Genomic DNA, 19,922 nt, shown 5'->3' with positions numbered 1-19,922 from the left:
ATCCCTTCAGACCTGAAAAAGGGTATAGCCCATAAACGAGCCCAAAACTTACAATAGTCTTATCAAACTCAGCTGGTACTACGAAGTTATTAATATATTTTCTAAGTTAGGTACTTTAGATGGACGGCTAAAAGAGAAAGAAAGGTACATCAGTCAGTTTCGAGGCAATGACACCTCATTCCTGAAGACAGCGTAGTTTAACAACCGATTTTTAAGTAAATTCAGCTTATCAACTATTTTTAAGTTTTTAAATCAATTATTTAATATTAAAAATCAACTATTTTTAAGTAAAATCAATTTAATAAGTAAAATCAATTAATAACTTAGTACTTTTGGGATTTTTTTTTTTCTAATTTACTAGTAGCTGATGTGAACCTTTTCGTAGAGCAATGGCAAATCTTAATATTTATTAGAGACAATTGTGGACATTGCCAAAATACAACTATTGTAAGGGAAAGAACTTTAAGTAACAACAATATTTTGATTTAATAATAGTGATTTTTGAGTAAAATATTTGTAAGAAATTTTCAGCAGCTATTTTATTCCCATGTCCAAAGCATCATTAATAAAAGAAGTAAGCAGTAAAATAGCCTGCAATGGCAAAACACCCTTTCTTATAACAGTTTAATGTAAAAAAGAATCCTCTGTTTTCAGAAAAATTCACAGTCCCACGATCAATAAGCTTTTCAATTATCTTCGCAATAACTTATAACTATGAAATAGGCCTATAATCAGTAGGCCTAGTTGTCCCCTCCTTCAAACAGTGGAATCACTTTTGCACATTTTTTTTAAAGAAAATTTTTAAATATATAATTTTACATTTCTGAAAAAAAATTCTGAAAAGAAATCGATATGAAAAAAACAAGAAATTTGAGGTCTTTTTTATGTTTGAAATCACCTGAAGGTCAGAGAGGCCTATTACATTTTTGTGGCTTCAACGTGCATTTACTCTGCATTAAATACTGTGTCCCCCTCCCATAGTTTGCTTTTGCCTTGCGGGACTAATTACGTCACAACAAACCTAACACCAATTTTTCTACATACATATTTCAATTCTAAGGTTGTGTGAATCAGATCTGTAATTTTGGAAAGTAGGCTTTTTTTTTTTTTTTTTTTTGACTTAGGGCTTCCTTATTGGGAAAAACAAAACAACTAACTTTATGAGTTTGCTTGGTAGTTTTTTTTGTTTTTTTTTACAACAACAATGTACAGATACCTAGCAAACTCTTAAAGTGAATTATAAGGCCCAAAATGAAACTTTCATATGCGGTTTATTTAGGATACATATTATTCTTCATTAGTGACCTATTTTAGCATTGTAATTATAATAGTCAAAGCCCACTTTGATCATCATCATTAATGTTTCAAGATTCTAATCTCCTTTACTTTTAATATGAATCAATCTTTTGTTGTATGAATGTTTCTTGTTATCGTTTTCATGTTACATTTTTTAGGTCATATGGGACAAGTATCGGCCATTTCCTTCTCTGAGAACGGTTATTACCTTGCAACTGCTGCAGATGACGCCAGTGTCAAAATATGGGATTTGAGAAAGTTGAAGAATTTCAAAACCATTCAATTGGAAGGCAGCTATGAAGTCAAAGATCTGTGCTTCGACCAAAGTGGTACCTATTTAGCTGTTGCTGGAAGTGATGTCAGGTCAGTGGCCCTTTTTTGGAGGGGGCACTTGCCCCAGTTGGAGAAATTTCCAGGGGCGCATAATTTTAAAGAAATTATATAACGTCTATAATCGTTTTGTAGTTTTTGGAATTTACTCTTATTAAAATAAAGTAGAGGGTGGAGTGGGCAGTAATTATAAGCAAATTGAATAAACATTTTCATTTTTCCCAAATCTTCGTCACCGTTCATTGAACATAAAAGTAAGTAGCAATAAAAATAAAATATTTATATGATTTAGATTTCATTCAGTTGTTCCACGAATTCCAAGATGTGATGAAAATAATTTAACATCAATACATTTCCTCAAAGAAACCTATAGATGCATTATAATTAACTGCGTATTGCGGAGATGAAGGGGTCTTCACGAACGTTAGAGTTCCACATCAAACATTATTTGCGATTGTTGGCAAACTCCTATGTTCGTAGCCTTTTCCTGACATGCTGTTTGAACTCTTCTAAGGCAAATGTTTTAAGAGGCTAGGAGTCGTCTTTCCAGTTGGACATTTAGTTTCCAGCACTCACTGGCATCAAGGAGAATGCACATCGCATTGCTATTCATGAGGTGGAGCTCATAGCACATAGAGTATTTCTTACTGCTGCAAATTGGGTTCAACTTATTAAAAGCCGATATAGCTTGTCCAATTTTCCTTTTGATTTCGTTGGTTGTTTTACCCTTATAATCAATCCAACTCTTGAGGCACTTAAATTCGTTAACCTATTCAATTGGTTTGTATTTGCATTTCTATGTCAGCGGATAGTCAGACGTAGCCATGCTCTTTGTCCTACTGACATTCACTGTAAGCCCCACTTTTTCAGCCTTTTCATGTAAAGCCTGGAGTAGCAGATGAAATTGTAGTTTCGCTTCTTCGAGAAGAACAACGTAATCAGCTAAGCCCAGGTCAGAGACCTGTAGGACGAGAATCTTTATTTCCGAATCTGAAGACCCCCTTAGAATGCAGTCCGTAGCAATAGCCAACAGGAATGAAGATAGGATAGGACATATCCCTGCTTAACACCATACATTATCTTGAAGAAAGTCGTATCCTCGTTTTCTGTGGACGCACAACATTCACTATCGTCATAGAATAAGATTGTCATTTTGACTAATTTATCAGGTACTCCGTAAAATTCGAAATCTTCCGTAAAATATTTCCATTAACAGAATTGAATGCCTTTTGAGAATCACTGAAGTATGCATGCATATTTTTTTTTTTTTACTATTAGTCTAAGATTGAAAATAAGATATTAGAAAGACCTATCAGATTGAAAGCCGTATTGCTCTTCCCTGAGGTGAGTCTTGGGCTGTTCGTAGAGGCTGTATTTTACTAGACATTGACGCTAAGTTGATGCGCCTCCAGTTGTCTCAGATTAGCGTATCGCCGTTCTTGAAGGGTTTAACCAGTATACCGCTTGTCCAATCTTTTGGGACTCTTTCATTATTCCACACGACCACTTGGAGAGTAGTCAAAGCAGTTATGCAGGCTCGAAGGGATGGCCCTACCCCCCCCCCCTTCTCAAAAAGAAACAATTTTTTTTAGCAATATTTTACACCAAAAACTATGGGACCTCACCGCTGATCCTCCATGGTGCGAACCCCCTCCAAAAAACAACCTATTAAAGACATTTTAGTCCAAAACTCATGGGAACTGACCCCTTGTCCTTGATGGCCCGGTCTCCCTCCCCCAAAAACTTATCAATGGTAAGTCATGGGAGCTGACCTTTAGCTTACCTCCTCCCTCCATGGCTACATGGGATATAATCAATCATTATTACAAAACTTACTGCTGACCGAATTCGAAAGAAGTGGGTTTGGCCTTTTGAGGTTTTGACGCAACATCGGTTACCCTAGTTGATGTGGACACTCAATAGACTTCCATGGTCTACGGAATCGAGGGCCTTCTCGAAGTCCACAGTAAGCATATAAATCTTTGAACACTGCTTTCTAATTTATTCAGTTAGAAGTCTAAGTAAGAATATTTTATCTGTACATTAGTCGCTTGGCCGGCAACTACGCTGTACAGGCTTATATCCCCACTAGTTACTTGGCACGATATCGTCTCATTTTTCGTTTATCCTAGTGAGTGTGCTTTTTTTACTGTCCGGTGGTACTTTACCTTTTGTCCATACCCGGGTAAAGAGTAACTATAGGAAGGATGTCTTAGATTGTTGATGCTGTAATCGTTTGAGCCGAAATGCTATCGAGTCTGGGTGATTTTTCATTTTTCAATCCCTTTTGTGCTTCTCTAATCATACTACCAGAAGGTGTATCCATCCTAATATTTAGGGGAAAGACGGGGCATATGCAATGTCAGAGAAGAAGGGTCTGTTCATCTATTTTTTAGTCACGATTTGCCCATACTTTATAGACTACGAGCTGTAGTCTATAAAGGATTTAGACTACGAGCTGTGCTTCCAATAGGATTTAGCCTTCAGTTTCCTTTGTTATAGATGAGAGTCTATTTCTGTTGCATAGTTCTGTTATCTTACTTTACTGTCCTGACTTGAAGTTTCTCCGGGTCAAAAATACGGTTGAGGACTGTCCTTTCGTTAAATATCTTTTTAAACTTCAGACATTATGTCACTGTCCTAAAGTATGATCCGTCAGGTCCGTCGGGGCCACGCTTCTTACATCCTCGATTGCTATTTCCTTTTCTTTTGAGACAATGGTAAGTGTGATATTTGTTCACCCTATCTGATGACTTCCGCGAGTACTTGTGTAGATCTTGGTGTGGAAATAATAACATACCAATTAGAAGGGTAGAGTCAATAGAAACTTGACGTTTTCTTTTTTTTGTACCAGATTATGTTGACTGAAAACTATGGGCCGAAGGATCCGTCGTACCTTACTTTTGCATAAGTCAAAAAGGAAGCACATAACATCATGACTGTATATCTTTGGTTACAGGTTATTTCATCTGTAGAACCTGTCTGATTCTTCATCAGTAGCTTCATTTGTAGGGGGTAGCACACAATGACTGATGATCTAGTGTGTTTTCCCCGAAACCTTGAAGTTGTTATTCTTGGGGATAGTGGTGTCCATTTTGGGGTGGTTTACTAGTCAGCGTTGGTATCGGCTGCTTGTATATATTATTTTCCGCTGTATTTGACGATATGGTCTATGACAGATACAATCTTAGTTATTACGGATGTAGTCCATCGTATTTTCAACAATGCTAGTAAGTTTAGATAGTTGTCTGCCATTACTTTCTGTACTTGTTCAGTTTTAGACAGTTTAGATATCGTTTTTATATTTTTTTTGAAACTAAATCTCTTCATAATTTGATGTTATTCCTAAATCGTCATGGCGTCAGGCTATCTGAGGACCACACATCGATGAACATTCCTCTACCCCATCTTAGTTGAAGGCTCTGTTTTAACGCTGCAACAAAATTTTGCTAATTCCAATGAGGCAAATTATGTCAATGGAGAAGTGAATAAAGTCATATGCTAAACCTAACAAATGCGAAGAAGAATCCTCATACTTGTGCAATTTTTCTGTTGGACCAAGGTTTTCTCTTTCTTCCCTGATACATTAGATGATGTTTGAACTTTTCATCCTGTTCCACCTGGTTTCAACATCCTCCGTTTCAGTGCTGCAATAAGTACTCCAAATTTTTACTTAAGTATCAAGTATTAAGTACTCATCGTTTTTTTACTTAAATATCAAGTAATAAGTACTTTCCAAATTCTTACTTAAGTATCAAGTATCAAGTACTTGCCAAAATTGTACTTAAGTATTACTTCAAGTACTACTTCAAGTATTTATTCTATATATATATATATATATATATATATATATATATATATATATATATATATATATATATACATATATATATATATATATATATATATATACCCATACTACCTTTTTTTAAAGCCATTCTGAAGGCTTCTTAGTCCCTTCTCTTGCCTATAAAATGTCCTCTGTCATTCCTCTCTTGGAAATCTTAAGGCCGTGATTAAGTGAACTGATGGAACTCGAAAATCCCATGTTAAATTGAAAATTTACTTTTAAAAAGTACTCAAGTATTCATTGGCGGAAGATGCCGCTTTTAATATCAGGCCATAGCTTCTTGAAGATGCTACAAAATGTTTGAAAGGATTTTGCTCTGTTTTCTCTAATTGCTTAGAAATCTTAGAAAATGTCTAGGTCTTTTTTGCAAGTGTACTCGATAAAGGATATTGCTTTTAGAACAAAATCGGTACTATCATGAGCAGAAGACAATAACCTGTAAGATGATTGAAACCATTTTTCGATTTATTTTCCTGTTTTCTAACAGTCCCCTAGAATATTTTCAGCTACCTGAAATTTTTACAAGTCGGTTGCTAGAAAGAATCTTTTCTGATCGCCGATAATACCCCCAAGAGACCAAAATGACAAGCTGGTATAATCAGCTGCTTGTTAATAGAGTGTGAAATTTTCATAAATTATTTCAATGCAATGAAGAAGCCTAGAAATGAGAAATAGTCAGGAGCCTTCAGTAAAGTTGTGCACACAAAGCCGAAATCATGGGGAAAATTAAATCAAAGCGAGGTATACATCTTAAAAGTGTTACCACACATAGACAGCGCCTCTGTAAAAAGTATTTGGAGCTTGGTAGATGTAAATATCCAAAATACCTAATAATGCGGTACGCTGAAGAACTAGACAAGTCAAGAGATTTAGGTCAAGCGACAAACCTTGAGGCGGAGCAGAACCCCGTAGCTTCTTCCCCGTTGCCCTACCGGATCGTGACTGGTGGTAGAAACTTGGATTGCAACGAATTGAAGGATTGCCGATGGATTTTTGATCCTGCATTTTTCGTGCACGATCTAGAGACTTAAGTTAAGAAGCACAGGTGAGGAGGAAGCAACCCGTAAAAATCATAGAACCTTAACGAAATTTACACCACCAGATTCAGCGTATCAGAGAATCCTACTGTAGTTTCAAGCTCCTATCTAGAATTAAAAAAAAAAAAACAAGTTTTTTTAAGTGAAAGTAAGGAGCGACATTAAAACTTAAAACGATCAGAAATTACTCCGTATGTGAAAGGGGCTTTTTCTCTTCAACGCCCCGCTTTTGACGCTAAAGTTTTTTACTGTTTTAAAATGTAGAGTTAAGAGAAAGAGTCAAGCTTTAGCGTAAAGAGCGGGGCGTTGAGGAAGAAAAGCCCCTTTCATATACGGAGTAATTTCTGTTCGTTTTAAGTTTTAATGTCGCTCCTTACTTTCATTTAAAAAAACTTGTTTTTTGTTTAATTTCTGGACGTCTTTGAATTAATGCATGGTTTGATCTTGGCTCTCCACATATAAATAATTAAAACGAAATTTGCATATTAATTTTTTGAGGCTAAATGGCTTTTTCACAGTTTTCATCGGAAGATTTTGAGAAAAAAGGAGCGAGGGAGGAGGCCTAGTTGCCCTCCTATTTTTGATTACTTAAAAAGGTATCATTTACTTATTATTTTTACGAACGTCTTCGTAAGTAAAAAATATACGTAACTTACGAATTAAATTACGTAGCGAACTTCAATATTCGTATATTTTTATTGCGTATATGAGGGGGCTCACCCCTCGTTGATACCTCGCTCTTGAAACTAAAGCTTAAATTTTGTCCCAATTCCTTAAGAATGACCCCTGAATCACAAAGGCCGTAGAATAAATAGTTAAAATCACTAAAAATGCTTTAGCGTAAAGAGCGAGGTATTACGAGGAGATAGACCCCTCATATGCGTAATAATTTCTGTTCGTTTTAAGTTTTAATGCTGCTTCTCACTTTCAGTAGAAAAAAAAAACTTTTCATGTTTATTTTTTCATTTTTTTTTTAAATAATGCTAGAAAATCCTGCACCCCCTCCATTGAAAGTCTCTTCCCCCATGAGAAGTTCCTCATGGAAAAATCCTCCACGGTAACCCTCTCCCCTCAAATATCCCCCCAAACCAAAAAAATCCCCCTGAAAACGTCTGTACACTTCTTAGTAACCATTACTATATGTACACACAGGTCAAAGATTGTAACTTGCAGCCCCTCCCACGGGGACTGTGGGGGAGCAAGTCGTCCCCAAAGACATAGTTATTGGGTTTTTCGACTATGATGAATAAAATGGCTATCTCAGAATTTTGATCTAGTAGCTTTGGGGAAAAATGACCGTGGGAGGCAGCCTAGGTGCCCTCCAATTTCCCATCACCCCTGAAAAAACTACAACAAATAAACACGGATCCGTGATTTGTCTTCTGGCACAAAATGTGAAATTCCACATTTTTATAGATTGGGGCTTGAAACTTATACAACAAGGTTCTCTGATATGCTGAATCTGATGGTGTGATTTTCCTTAAGGTCGTATGACTTTTAGGGGGTGTTTCCCCCTATTTTCTAACATGAGGCAAATATTTTCAGGCTCGTTATTTTTGATGGGTAAGACTATTCTTGATGAAACTTATATATTTAAAATCAGCATTAAAATGCCATTCTTTTGATATAACTATTGGTATCAAAATTCCATTTTTTTTAGAGTTTTGGTTACTATTGAGTCTAGTCGCTCCTTACTACAGTTCGTTACCACGAACTGTTTAAAAATGTGGAATTTTGTATTTTTTGTCAGAAGGCAGATCACGGATGCGTGTTTATTTGTTTGTTTTTTTGTTGTTGTTTTTTTCCCAGGGTTGATCGTATCGACCCAGTGGTCCTAGAATGTTGCGATAGGGTTCATTCTAACGAAAATGAAAAGTTCTAGTGCCCTTTTTAAGTGACCAAAAAAATCGAAGGGCGCCTAGGCCCCCGTCGCACGCTAATTATTTTCCCAAAGTCACCGGATCAAAATTCTGAGATAGCCATTTTATTCAGCGTAGTTGACAATCTTTACAACTATGCCGTTAGGGATGACCTACTCCCCCACAGTCTCCGTGGGAGGGGCTACAAGTTACTAACACTGACCAGTGCTTACATATAGTAATGGTTATTGGGAAGTGTACAGACGCTTTCTGGGGCGTTTTCATTTGGTTGGGGGCAGGGGTTGAGAAGAGGGGGATATGTTGGGGAAACTTTTCACGGAGGAATTTGTCATGGGGGAAGAAAATTTCCATGAAGGGAGCGCAGGATTTTCTAGCATTATTTAAAAAAAAACAATGAAAAAATAAATATGGCAAAGTTTTTCAACTGAAAGGAACAGAATATCCCTGTTATTATTTTCTTGTAAATATTAATTCCTGTAAATATTCCATAATAATTTCTGTTAAAAGGAACAGAAATTATTACGCATATGAGGGGCTCACCTCCTAATACCTCGCTCTTTACGTTAAAGTATTTTTAGAAATTTCAACTATTTATTCTACGGCTTTTGTTATTCAGGGGTCATTCTTAAGAAATTGGGACAAAATTTAAGCTTTAGCGTGAAGAGTGAGGTACTGACGAGGGAGTGAACCCCCCTCATATATGCAATAAAAATATGAGAATACAGAAGTTTCTTTACGTAAGCTAATTTGTAAGTTGCGTATATCTTTAACTAATAAAATTTATTTTTACTTAAATTTTAAGTAAAAAATTAAAAAAATTAAAAAATTTTTTAAATCTTAAAATTTAAAATTTTATTTTACTTTAACTAATTAAATTTAATTTTTACCCAGCCAAATATATTACTATTTCTCGGCTGAAACATCTCACCAAAGGAAGCTGTCAATCAAAACCTTTGACAAGACTTTGATAATTGGTGCTATTGAAGTTTTGACAACCAACGATCTCTAGAGAATTAAAAGACAGAAGGCTAACCTTACTTCAATTTTGAAGCTCGATGTTTTCAAGTTCACTTAATCACGGCCTTAATCAAGAACCAGAATTTCCGTTTTATCGTTTTTAACCGTTTCCCTTGTTCGGCTGGTACACACCCAATGAAGTCCAAGAAAATAATCTTAACCAATTTTCAACACAACGGCTTGAAAGGAAAAGACTATCAAAACAATTAAGCGCAGTCAAAAACTCTTAATTGGATGACACATATCACATGACAGGATTAACACAGTGCACGTAGAGTTCAATTTCTGGCGATTAGTGTTTAGTCAAATCTGGCACGTTGGAAAAAATACAGGGTTATTCTGAAACATGTGGGAATGATGGAAAAAATATTGAAAGTATTGTTTTCCATTGTTTGGCTGGTACACACCCGACGAAGTCCAAAAGATAATCTGAACCAATTTTCAACACAACGGCTTGAAAGTAAAAGACTTTCAAAACAATTAAGTGCAGTCAAAAACCTCCTGATTGGATCAGACAGATCACATGACGGGATTAATACAGTGCACGTAGAGTTGAACTTCTGGTGATTAGTGTTCAGTCAAATCTGGCACTTTTGAAAAAATACACGGTTATTCTGAAACCTGTGGGAATCATAAAAAAAAATATTGAAAATATTTGTTTTCCCTTGTTTGGCTGGTAGACACCCAACGAAGTCCAAAAAATAATCTCAACCTATTTTCAACACAACGGCTTGAAAGAAAAAGACTATCAAAACAATTAAGTGCAGTCAAAAAACTTCTGATTGGATCAGACAGATCACATGACAAGATTAATACAGTGCACATAGAGTTGAACTTCTGGCGATTAGTGTTCAGTCAAATCTGGCACGTTTGAAAAGATACATGGTTATTCTGAAACTTATCGGAATGGTGGAAAAATATTGAAAATAGAGAAATAAACTTTGGATTGGCTTTAAAACAGATAAAAGGTAATAAAGTAGCTCATTCTCTGATTCAATAAGTAAAAACCTTAGCAACAAAAAGACTCAAATTTAAAAGTAAGGAGCCAAGTGAGTCAGTTGCAGACTTTTTTAATAAGAGAAATCAAAGCCCAATATAAAAAGGAGCAGCAAAAATCCACACTTTTGGCAGCTAGCTGAAGGTCGCTGGCTCTCAGCGTGCTGAAAGAACAGAAGAGTATGAAAATGAAGTCTTGATTCACACTTTGATGACATTTCTAGCCTTCGGCACCTTTACAAGGAAACTGCCTCAAGTTTTCAAGTTGAATTTCAGACGCGCTATGAAAATGCATGGCATCCATATCCTTTGGTTGGTTTTCACTCAAGCAAGCTGCATGCTGTGTAGTCAATTCAGATGGTCGTAAAACTCCCTAAAAACGTATATTATAAAATCGCAGGCCTGCAGCAAGCCCGCTGATTCAGACGCATTCCATACGGCTGGTCAAACTGCAGAATGAATGAATGAACATTATTATCTGTAAAAGTATAAAAAAAACACAAAGTACGGAGTATTATAAATAAACAAAAACAAAAACGATAAACAGCAAGAAAAACAATTCGAACTAACAAAAGACAACATGGACTAATTAACCAGTATTAATATGGAAAAAAGGCTGCAGAGGGTCGTAAAGGTGAATAAAGTAGATAGTCTTTTTACATAAATCATCACTGGAAGACCGAATCCAAGAAGAACATTATTATCCGTAAAAGTATAAAAAAAACACAAAGTACGGAGTATTGTAAATAAACAAAAACAAAAACGATAAACAGCAAGAAAAACAATTCGAACTAACAAAAGACAACGTGGACTAATTAACCAGTATTAATATGGAAAAAAGGCTGCAGAGGGTCGTAAACGTGAATAAAGTAGATAGTCTTTTTACATAAATCATCACTGGAAGACCGAATCCAAGAAGGCATATCTATTAAACCAAATCGAGCAATTGTTTTTCTGTTTTGGTGCCATCTACGAAGCCGGAGGAGGAATTTGCAATATCTTAAATAAGCTGCACGTAGAGTATGGCGATTCGTCTTACGAAACAGTTGAGCCATGCCCGATAAAAACAAAAGCACAGGGGCGCAATAAGCGTTATAAATCATACACAAACCGTTGCGGTTGTAACGGCTTTTGTTTGGGGATATTTTTCTGTAAACGACGCGTAGGTTTTTCATGGCTTGATACACTAGGGATGAATAGGTAGTGGAAAGTATTGGACCGAAACTCAGACCAAGGCAACTAACTTAAGAAGAACATGGCAGAATTGCAGTCCCAGCAACGGATGGAGCGACCGCATAAGGGCTATTAAAACAAATAAACTCGCATTTAGACGCATTAACTGACAGTCCAATCTTAGATAGTTCATTGGTTAATATAGTAAAATTGGAATCCACGGCAAGTCCAGGCAACAAGAAGAACGTCGTCTGCATATGCAACAGAAGACAAACCAATATTACCATAAGAAACAGAACTTTTAAGGGGAAGCAGGCACGATGCAAGCACATATTTAAATATAATAGAAGACGAAACGGCAGAAGTTGCAACCTGTCTATTTCTCGCAGTAATTTTCACACCATGAAGGGGCAAAAACTATGAGACTAAGTCGAAAATCTTCTGAGAAAAAAGGAATAAAACAAGAGCCAAGAGCTCATATGGCACTTGTGACGAGGTCGGAAGAGCCAAGAGCTTATATGGTATGAGGTCTAGCAAAATTATATGAATCAATAGACTAATTTAAAAGAAAAATCATGGGCTTAATGCCGGTCGGCATTTAAACTAAGAGCTCTGAGACGCATGGTCCTTTTGAATATCAAAATTCATTCAGATCCGATCGCCCACTCGCAAGTTAAAAATACCTCATTTTCTAATTTTTCCTCTCCATTCAGCCCCCCCCCCCAGATGGTTGAATCGGGGAAATCAACTTTATCAAGTCAATTTGTCCAGGTCTCTCACACGCCTACCAATTTTCATTGTCCTAGCACGTCCAGAAGCACCGAACTCGCCAAAGCACTAGACCCCCCTAACTACCCCAAAGAGAGTGAATCCAGTCCAGTTTCGTCAATCACGTATCTAAGACATTTGCTTATTCTACCCACCAAGTTTCATCCCGATCTCTCCACTCTAAGCGTTTTCCAAGATTTCTGGTTCCCTCCTCCAACTCTCCCCCAATGTCACAAGAACTGGTTGGGGTTTAAAATAAGAGATCTGAGACATGAGTTCCGTCTTAATATCAAATTCAAATTTGCCTCACGAGCGGTCACCCGCTCTTAAGTTAAAAACACCTCAATTTTTGTAATTTTTCCGAATTAACACCTCCTCCAACTCCCTCAAAGAGAGTGAATCCATTTCGGTTATGTCAATCACGTATCTAGGACTTGTACTTATTCCCCCCCCCACCCAAATCCCCCAATGACACTGGATCCGGTCGGGATTTAAAACACGAGATCTAAATTACGAGGTCCTTCTGAATATGGAATTTCATCAGACGAAATTCAATATCCGATTACTCCTTCGTAAGTTAAAAATACCTCATTTTTTCTAATTTTTCAGAACTAACCCTCCCCCCAACTCCCCAAAGGGGAGAGAATTCGTTCTGTTTATGTCAATCACGCATCTAAGACTTGTGCTTATTTTTCCCACTAAGTTTCTTCCCAATCCCTCCACTCTAAGCATTTTCCAAGATTTTAGGTTTCCCCCTCCAATGTCACCTGATCCGATCGGAATTCAAAATAAGAGCTCTGAGACATGATATCCTTCTAAGAATCAAATTTAATTGAGATCTGATCGAATTTTTCCAAATGTCACTTAGTAAATACCAAGTGCCATACAAAGTAATTTTTCTCTGGGGATGGAATATTTGGTTGAAGGTTGGCTTCAATATGACTTATTTTGGAAAAGGGTTATTTCCAGGCTTTGGGCAAGCCAATGTGGAAGTAGATATAGGCCCTACTAAACTGAAGGAAAACTCGACTTTCTTAATGCTTGAAACCCCCTCCCCCTCTCCCTATTTTAGATAAGGTTTGTGATATCAGAGCTCAATATGAGCCCTGATCCTAGTCATCTTTGGTCTAGCTTTCATTTGGATCCGTTGCTCCATTCGCAAGTTATTCTAAATTAAACCAAAAGCTTGACTTTTTTCAGCACTTAAAACCCACTCCCGCTCGTTCTATTTGAGCTAGGGTTTTCATTTCAAAACTTGATGCCTGTCACGGTCTTAGGCACCTTTGGTTTAATGTTCACTGAGATACATCAATCTCTCGCAAGTTACACTCAATTAAATGAAAAACTCAACCTTTTTTTAGCTCTTAAAGCCCCCTCCCCTTAATTAAGCTAGGGTCTTCATCTCCAAACATTACGTGTCTTATGGTTTTGGCATCTTTGGCTTGACTTTCATTGAGATCCAATTACTTCATTCGCAAGTTAAACTGAGCCAAACAAAAAACTTATATTTTTAAGCACTTAAAGCCCCCTCCCCCTCGCCTTAATTAAGCTTGGGTCTCCATCCCAGAACTCAATGCATATCATACTCTTAGGCATCTTTATTAAAATTTCATCGAAATTCATCTCTCCATTTGCAAGTTACAGTGAATTAAATGAAAAACTCAATTTTTTTAACACTAAAAGCCCCATTGCCCTAATTAAGCTCAATTTTAATCCAAATAGTTCAATTTTAATACAAATCTGACTGGTGGTTCTCCTGCTATACTCGATTGCACAGACGGGCGGACAGACAAACAGATCTCAAAAACCTATCTTGATGGATATTTGCCACTATCCAAATAGGTGATGATCCCTGGATGATGATATGCTATTGTTTTCCTTTTTTGGATCCAATGAGCCAACATGGCTACCTAAGACGTTGCGAAATCCGTCCGCTTGTCTGCCTGTCCGTCCGTCTGTGTAATCATGTATAGGGGGAGAACCGCTGGTTGGATTTGGATGGAGATTTTGATGGCCAGATTTTGGGCCAAGGATCATGAGACACATCAAGTTGAAAGATGAAAACCCTAGCTAAAATAAAACAGGGGGGTGAGGCCTTTACCTGCTAAAAACAGTTTTTGTTTAATTCAGAGTAACTTGCGACTGGAGTGATGGATCTGAATGAAAATTGAACCAAAGAGGCCTAAGACCATGACACATATCAAGTTTTGAGATAAAGACCCTAGCTCAAATTTAACAAGGGGGATTGGGTGTTAATTCCTGAAAGTTAAGTTTTCTGTTTAATTTAGTATAACTTGCAAATGGAGTAACGGATCCGAATGAAAACTAGACCAAAGATGCCTAAGATCAGGGCTCATACCCAGTTCCGGTATCACGAACCCTATCTCAAATAGGGTGAGGGAGAGAGGGTGTCAAGTCTTAAGAAAGTTGAGTTTTCCTTTAATTTAGTAGGGCCTATAACTTATGAATGGAATGACAAATCTGAAGTCAGATTCGTCTGCTGGAACGAATTTGACAAAATACCACTACATTGGATCCAGCTAGAATTCCCTAGACTTGTTTATTGCAGACAACATTTAGATTGGCAAAGATTCATAGCTTCAGTTGTCTTACCAATAATATGGTCCTGAAGATGATGAAATGGTAGAAATCTGGTTCAGTTGACGAGATGACAAAACTTAAACACTAATATCAGAAATATAAGCCCAAATGGACTAAAGTATGCAACATTTAGCACAAAACAAAGGATTTTAGCTAACTGTCGACCAGTGAACTGTGAAATAATTTCAATTTTCTTTGTTATATAACTTTTAAACAAAAATTAAACCAAGTGTTAATCATACTATCTTTTTTTTTCATCAAAAACAAATACCTTATTTCATATCCAAAAATAGGGCATGGAGCTATATTTGAGTTTACTCGAAATCTAAAGGGTGATATTTTCTTGTACATTGCCAAAGCACACACACACAAAAGCTGTATCTGAGTTTGCTCTAAATCCAAAGGTGATGTTTTCTTGTACATTGCCAAAGCACACACACACAAAAGTTGTATCTGAGTTTGCTCTAAATCCAAAGGTGATGTTTTCTTGTACATTGCCAAAGCACACACACACAAAAGTTGTATCTGAGTTTGCTCTAAATCTAAAGGTGATGTTTTCTTGTACATTGCCTAAGCACACATACACACATAATTTTCTTGTCAAAGGTAAAGTATTTGAAAAACAAGTACATTAAAAGTATCTTAAGTAATAAGTATTTCGTAATCTTACTTAAGTATCAAGTAATAAGTACACCCTAGAGTTTTTACTTAAGTACAAGTACAAGTAATGGAAAATTTTACTTAAGTAGTACTTCAAGTAAAAGTACTTCAAGTAAGTGACAGCACTGCTCTGTTTCACAGTAACATGTGTTGATAGCCAGGAGAACCACGTGGCGCCACCAACATAACGTAAAGGCCTTCAGGGTCCGACATTATATAAGAAATCCTTTCTTAGACCATTCTATCTTTTATTTGTAAATGAAATAAACATCTGCAAGTACATAATAATGTTAAAATTTGTAATTGCGAGAATAAATAAAATAAAAATATTTTGGCTATACATCTAGAATCCAAAATTAAAACGAAAAATCTAAAGAACATAAGTCAGTGAAAAAAGGCATGGTGGCATGTTTTCAATATGGGAGATCAAACTTCATCCGGAGAGATAAGGAGAGATCAAACTCCATCCGGACAGGGCGAATCATCTACCAAAGATTTGACAGCATCTAAAGTTGCTTGGCATTAATATGAACCATGGTGTCTCGTTGGTCCAAAATATATAAGTAGTCAAGTCCCTGTCAGAACACAATGGTATATTTTTATCCTGGGACAGGTCTAGTGTTGTAAAATTATTGTAAAATAAAACTCGGTAAGTAAAACTGGTAAAATTAGTAAAATAAGGTACTACCTAGGAAATATAGGGTAAAATTAGTATTTTAGATTTGCCCTGTAACTACAACACCAGTTGATCATTTCTTTTTAATCATCACTTTCAGCTTTTAATTGATTTTTTATGATTCTGATTGTCTTAGGCTTAAAAAAGTTAATACCCTTTCATCTGGAGTTTCATGAAGTAAATTAACGGTCTAGTTTATCCCTTTGGTAATCTTGTGCCTTGCATACAAGTAAGAGAGTGGTTGGTAACACTTTGATGACTTTTAGTAACCAAGCACTGGATTATAATAGCAGAACATTCAGTCATTAAGACCATTTTCAACAATATCTGCTTGAAAATCTAGCTCCTCTCATTCAAATTATTATTCAGGTGACTGTACCTGTTCCAAAGCCTCCCTCCCCCCCCAAAAAAAATAGTCCTGGATACGGCCATGAGGATTGTGTAGGAATTTCTACCCCCAACCTTCCCTTGCTTCTCCTTTAGAACTAATTCTGTTTTTATCTGAAGATTCTTTCAAAACAGTTGCTGAAACACAAGGTTCGTTGAACTAATAAGAATCTCGTTAAAATACTTTAGTCAGCAACAACTCATTTGGTACCGATTTGCAGAAAAGTAGGCTGAATTTTAGAAAAGAGCACTGGAACTTTCAATTTCCAATTGACTGAGCCCCCTCCAAAGTCTATTCGACCACCCCTTCCACATGAAGTGCTTCTGGGGAAAAAACAAATGAACAAATATTAGCGCTTTGAACCCTTATGGGTCTTTACTATAGATAATACTGTACAATTGCCTCTGACTTAAACAGATGAGTAGAAATTTCAGTTTCCCTTCTAATGAAGATCTGGAATTATCCCGGGTAGAATAGGGGGATTTCCATGGGGAAGGGGGGAATTCCCTAAGGGATTTTTTTCTGTGGAAGGGGGGGGGGGTAAACGCCAGCTCTCGGGGGAAAGACGGCATGAATATAAGATTTCTCTGGCATGTGAAATTTAAAATGAAACCGAGGATATTGATTCTGCTTTAGTCCTCCACGTCATTGAAAATCCATATCATTTACTTATTTTTGATGAGGCAACTTTAATATCTGAAGCAAATGGTCTCCCACATTTTTTTAGGAAGGTAATGAAAAAAAAAAATCCATAAATAGAGACCTTGCTTTAAATAAAGATACTGGAGATATTCCTATAAACCTAATTTGCAGTTACCTAAAATTAAAGGATTCAAGTAACTTTTTTTCTTCAGTTTAGATTAAGATCATTTGTCCACACTTTTAATGAACATTTGGTCAGGGGACAAGCTAAGTCAATGTCTAAGCAGAGAGTTCTTGCTAAGTCTGATTGGTTAATGTTCTTTCATTTATTGTTGCTTGTTTTGTTTTATACAATTTTTCTTCTACTCTGTTAAGAGTTACTTAAAAAGTTGAGTTTTCCTACTTTTTTTTAGCACTGAAGACAGCAGGGCGGAAATCCCTCATGAAATATCTGTTTCTGTCATTTTCACTTCTTTTTTGTCCACTGGCTGAGATTACCCTAGTTTTTCTCGGCTGTTTAATATCATTATTTTTTTCTTGTGTGGCATATGTCAATCCTGCTTGTAGTTCTTTCTGTCTTTAACAACTCACAGAACTAACATAATTTTGTTTCACCAATTTAAAATTACTTTTACTTGTACTATAATACACTTTATCGTTGTGATAACAAGAGATTGAAGTCAGACAGACGCCCTTTGAAACTGGGCTATACAGCTATACACAAAGAAACTCATATCCAAACCTTTTTCTGCAAGCCTCTTCGCGCTTTTGTGCTAAGAAATTGTCAGTAAAATATAAAATACGTAATTTACGAGTAAAATAGGTAAAATACGTAAATTACGTAAAATCAGTAAATTATGCAAAATAATTCAATATAAAATTTATATCGGTCCGTAAAATTACGGTAAAATACGTAAAATACTAAATTTTACCGTGACGAATTTTATCAGTTGCAACACTAGATAGGTCTGAAGAATCTGTTTTCCTGGATATCTATAAAAGAGGTACATGAATATTCAATGTTTTTTTGTCCCAGCCCCTCCAAGGAAGGATGAGCTTATTTCTCCTCCCCGCGGGATGGAGTATTTTTGTTAAAGTATTAAGAATATAGGACGATAGAAATAACGTTAAATTGTTCTTTCTTGGTACTCTGATGACCTGTCTTGATTACGAATTAGCTGTTGAAAACGTGGAAAGATTAAATCTTCGTGGAAGATTTCAAGGTTACTATACTAATAACTTATCCTATCATTGCATTGATATGTCAAGGACTATTTTCTATATGCCCGTGCGGTGCCTCCTATACACTGAAAACGTATCACAGTAAAGTTAGAAAATATTTTTTTATGCCTTTATGTACTGTAGCCGAGTGGTTGCCCCGCTAGACCTGAAATCCTTTGTTCGTGAAGACGGGGGTTTGAGTCCAGTTCTCGTTCATTGTTTGGTTTGGATCGGGGCTTAGTGGCATGACTCTGTAAGCTCAGCCAGAGTCGACCCAGCTCTAAATAATTACCCGGAGGAGTCTAGGGAAGGTAAACAGGAAGAATGAAAGTATGAGAGTGCTCTTACTCGCCGAAGGGCCATGAAACGAAGATCAACACCGCCGGTAGGGACTGTAGAGTCCTGTGCAGTATTCTGTACCTTAGCATTGTAATGAATTCATGTACGCGTTTTACGGTCCTTATAATATTTTAGGGTGGTGGTAATGGGAGGCAAACAATCATGAATCAGTATGGTGTCCGGTTTGGTGATCAAAACACTGCTACTGATTGAAATTTTTCTTCATAGACTCCAAAGAGGTAATTAGTTTCCTGTTCCACGAAACTACTCAGTGAAATGTATCCCAATGAATGTCTAACTGGATAATTGATTTGAAACCTATTTTTGTTGCAGGGTTTATGTTTGTAAACTGTGGAATGATGTTTTTGTGTCAAATGACCATACAGCCACAGTGACTGGTGTTCGCTTTGGGCATAATGCCAAGTTTTTGGCATCCGTCTCCATGGATAGAACCCTGAAGCTATATGGACCATAAAGATGTAGTTTCTCAAGAAGACGGCGTCTTTTTTGTTTTATTTTATACAAGTATGAATATAAAAAATGGAATTCTTTTGTTAAGAGGAATTATATTAGTTATGTTATAGTATGTCGCCAAACGCTAGATGGCTTTGAGTTTTTTGCCAACACTAGTGCCAGTTTCCACTCTTATAACTTACCCATAATCTGTGGGTGACCTGTATAAAACGTGGAATGATTAAGATGTTCTGTAGAAAAACATTTGAATGATTTATGTTTCATTTAAATTGTGGACTTTAGAAATAATTGTATTAAATGGTGTTGTGTGTGATAAGGGTGGGGGGAGTGTTTGGATACTTGGGTTAAGGATTTATCATTTCCAATCAAACAGTTTGTGGTAACCAACTGCAATAAAGGAGCTACTCGCCTTATCAGTAACCGAAACTCTTAAAAAACGGAATCATGATAATATACCTGATTTTTGAAAGAGGTGAAGCAGCCCCAAAGAGTTAAGGGATCTTAATGAAATCTTATATTCAGTATATCAGAGAATTCTACTATAGAGGTTTCAACTTTCTATCTACAAAAATAT

At 36.5% G+C, this 19,922-nt stretch overlaps 1 protein-coding gene across 1 annotated transcript in view; it reads left to right on the top strand.

The window, feature by feature from the left end:
* The window catches only part of LOC136041607 (pre-mRNA-processing factor 19-like), an 83,777-nt gene extending 64,320 nt beyond the window's left edge, over positions 1-19,457 (top strand). The window contains exons 9-10 of the mRNA XM_065726316.1: positions 1,455-1,659; positions 19,208-19,457. Coding sequence (XP_065582388.1) covers positions 1,455-1,659; positions 19,208-19,349 — 347 coding nt within the window. The 3' untranslated portion in view covers positions 19,350-19,457. The remainder of the gene's footprint in view (positions 1-1,454; positions 1,660-19,207) is intronic.
* The last annotated feature ends 465 nt before the right edge of the window (positions 19,458-19,922 follow it).

Source organism: Artemia franciscana, unplaced genomic scaffold (assembly GCF_032884065.1).
Source record: "Artemia franciscana unplaced genomic scaffold, ASM3288406v1 PGA_scaffold_30, whole genome shotgun sequence".
Lineage (NCBI taxonomy): Eukaryota > Metazoa > Arthropoda > Branchiopoda > Anostraca > Artemiidae > Artemia > Artemia franciscana.
This window is presented reverse-complemented; position numbering and strand designations above follow the sequence as displayed.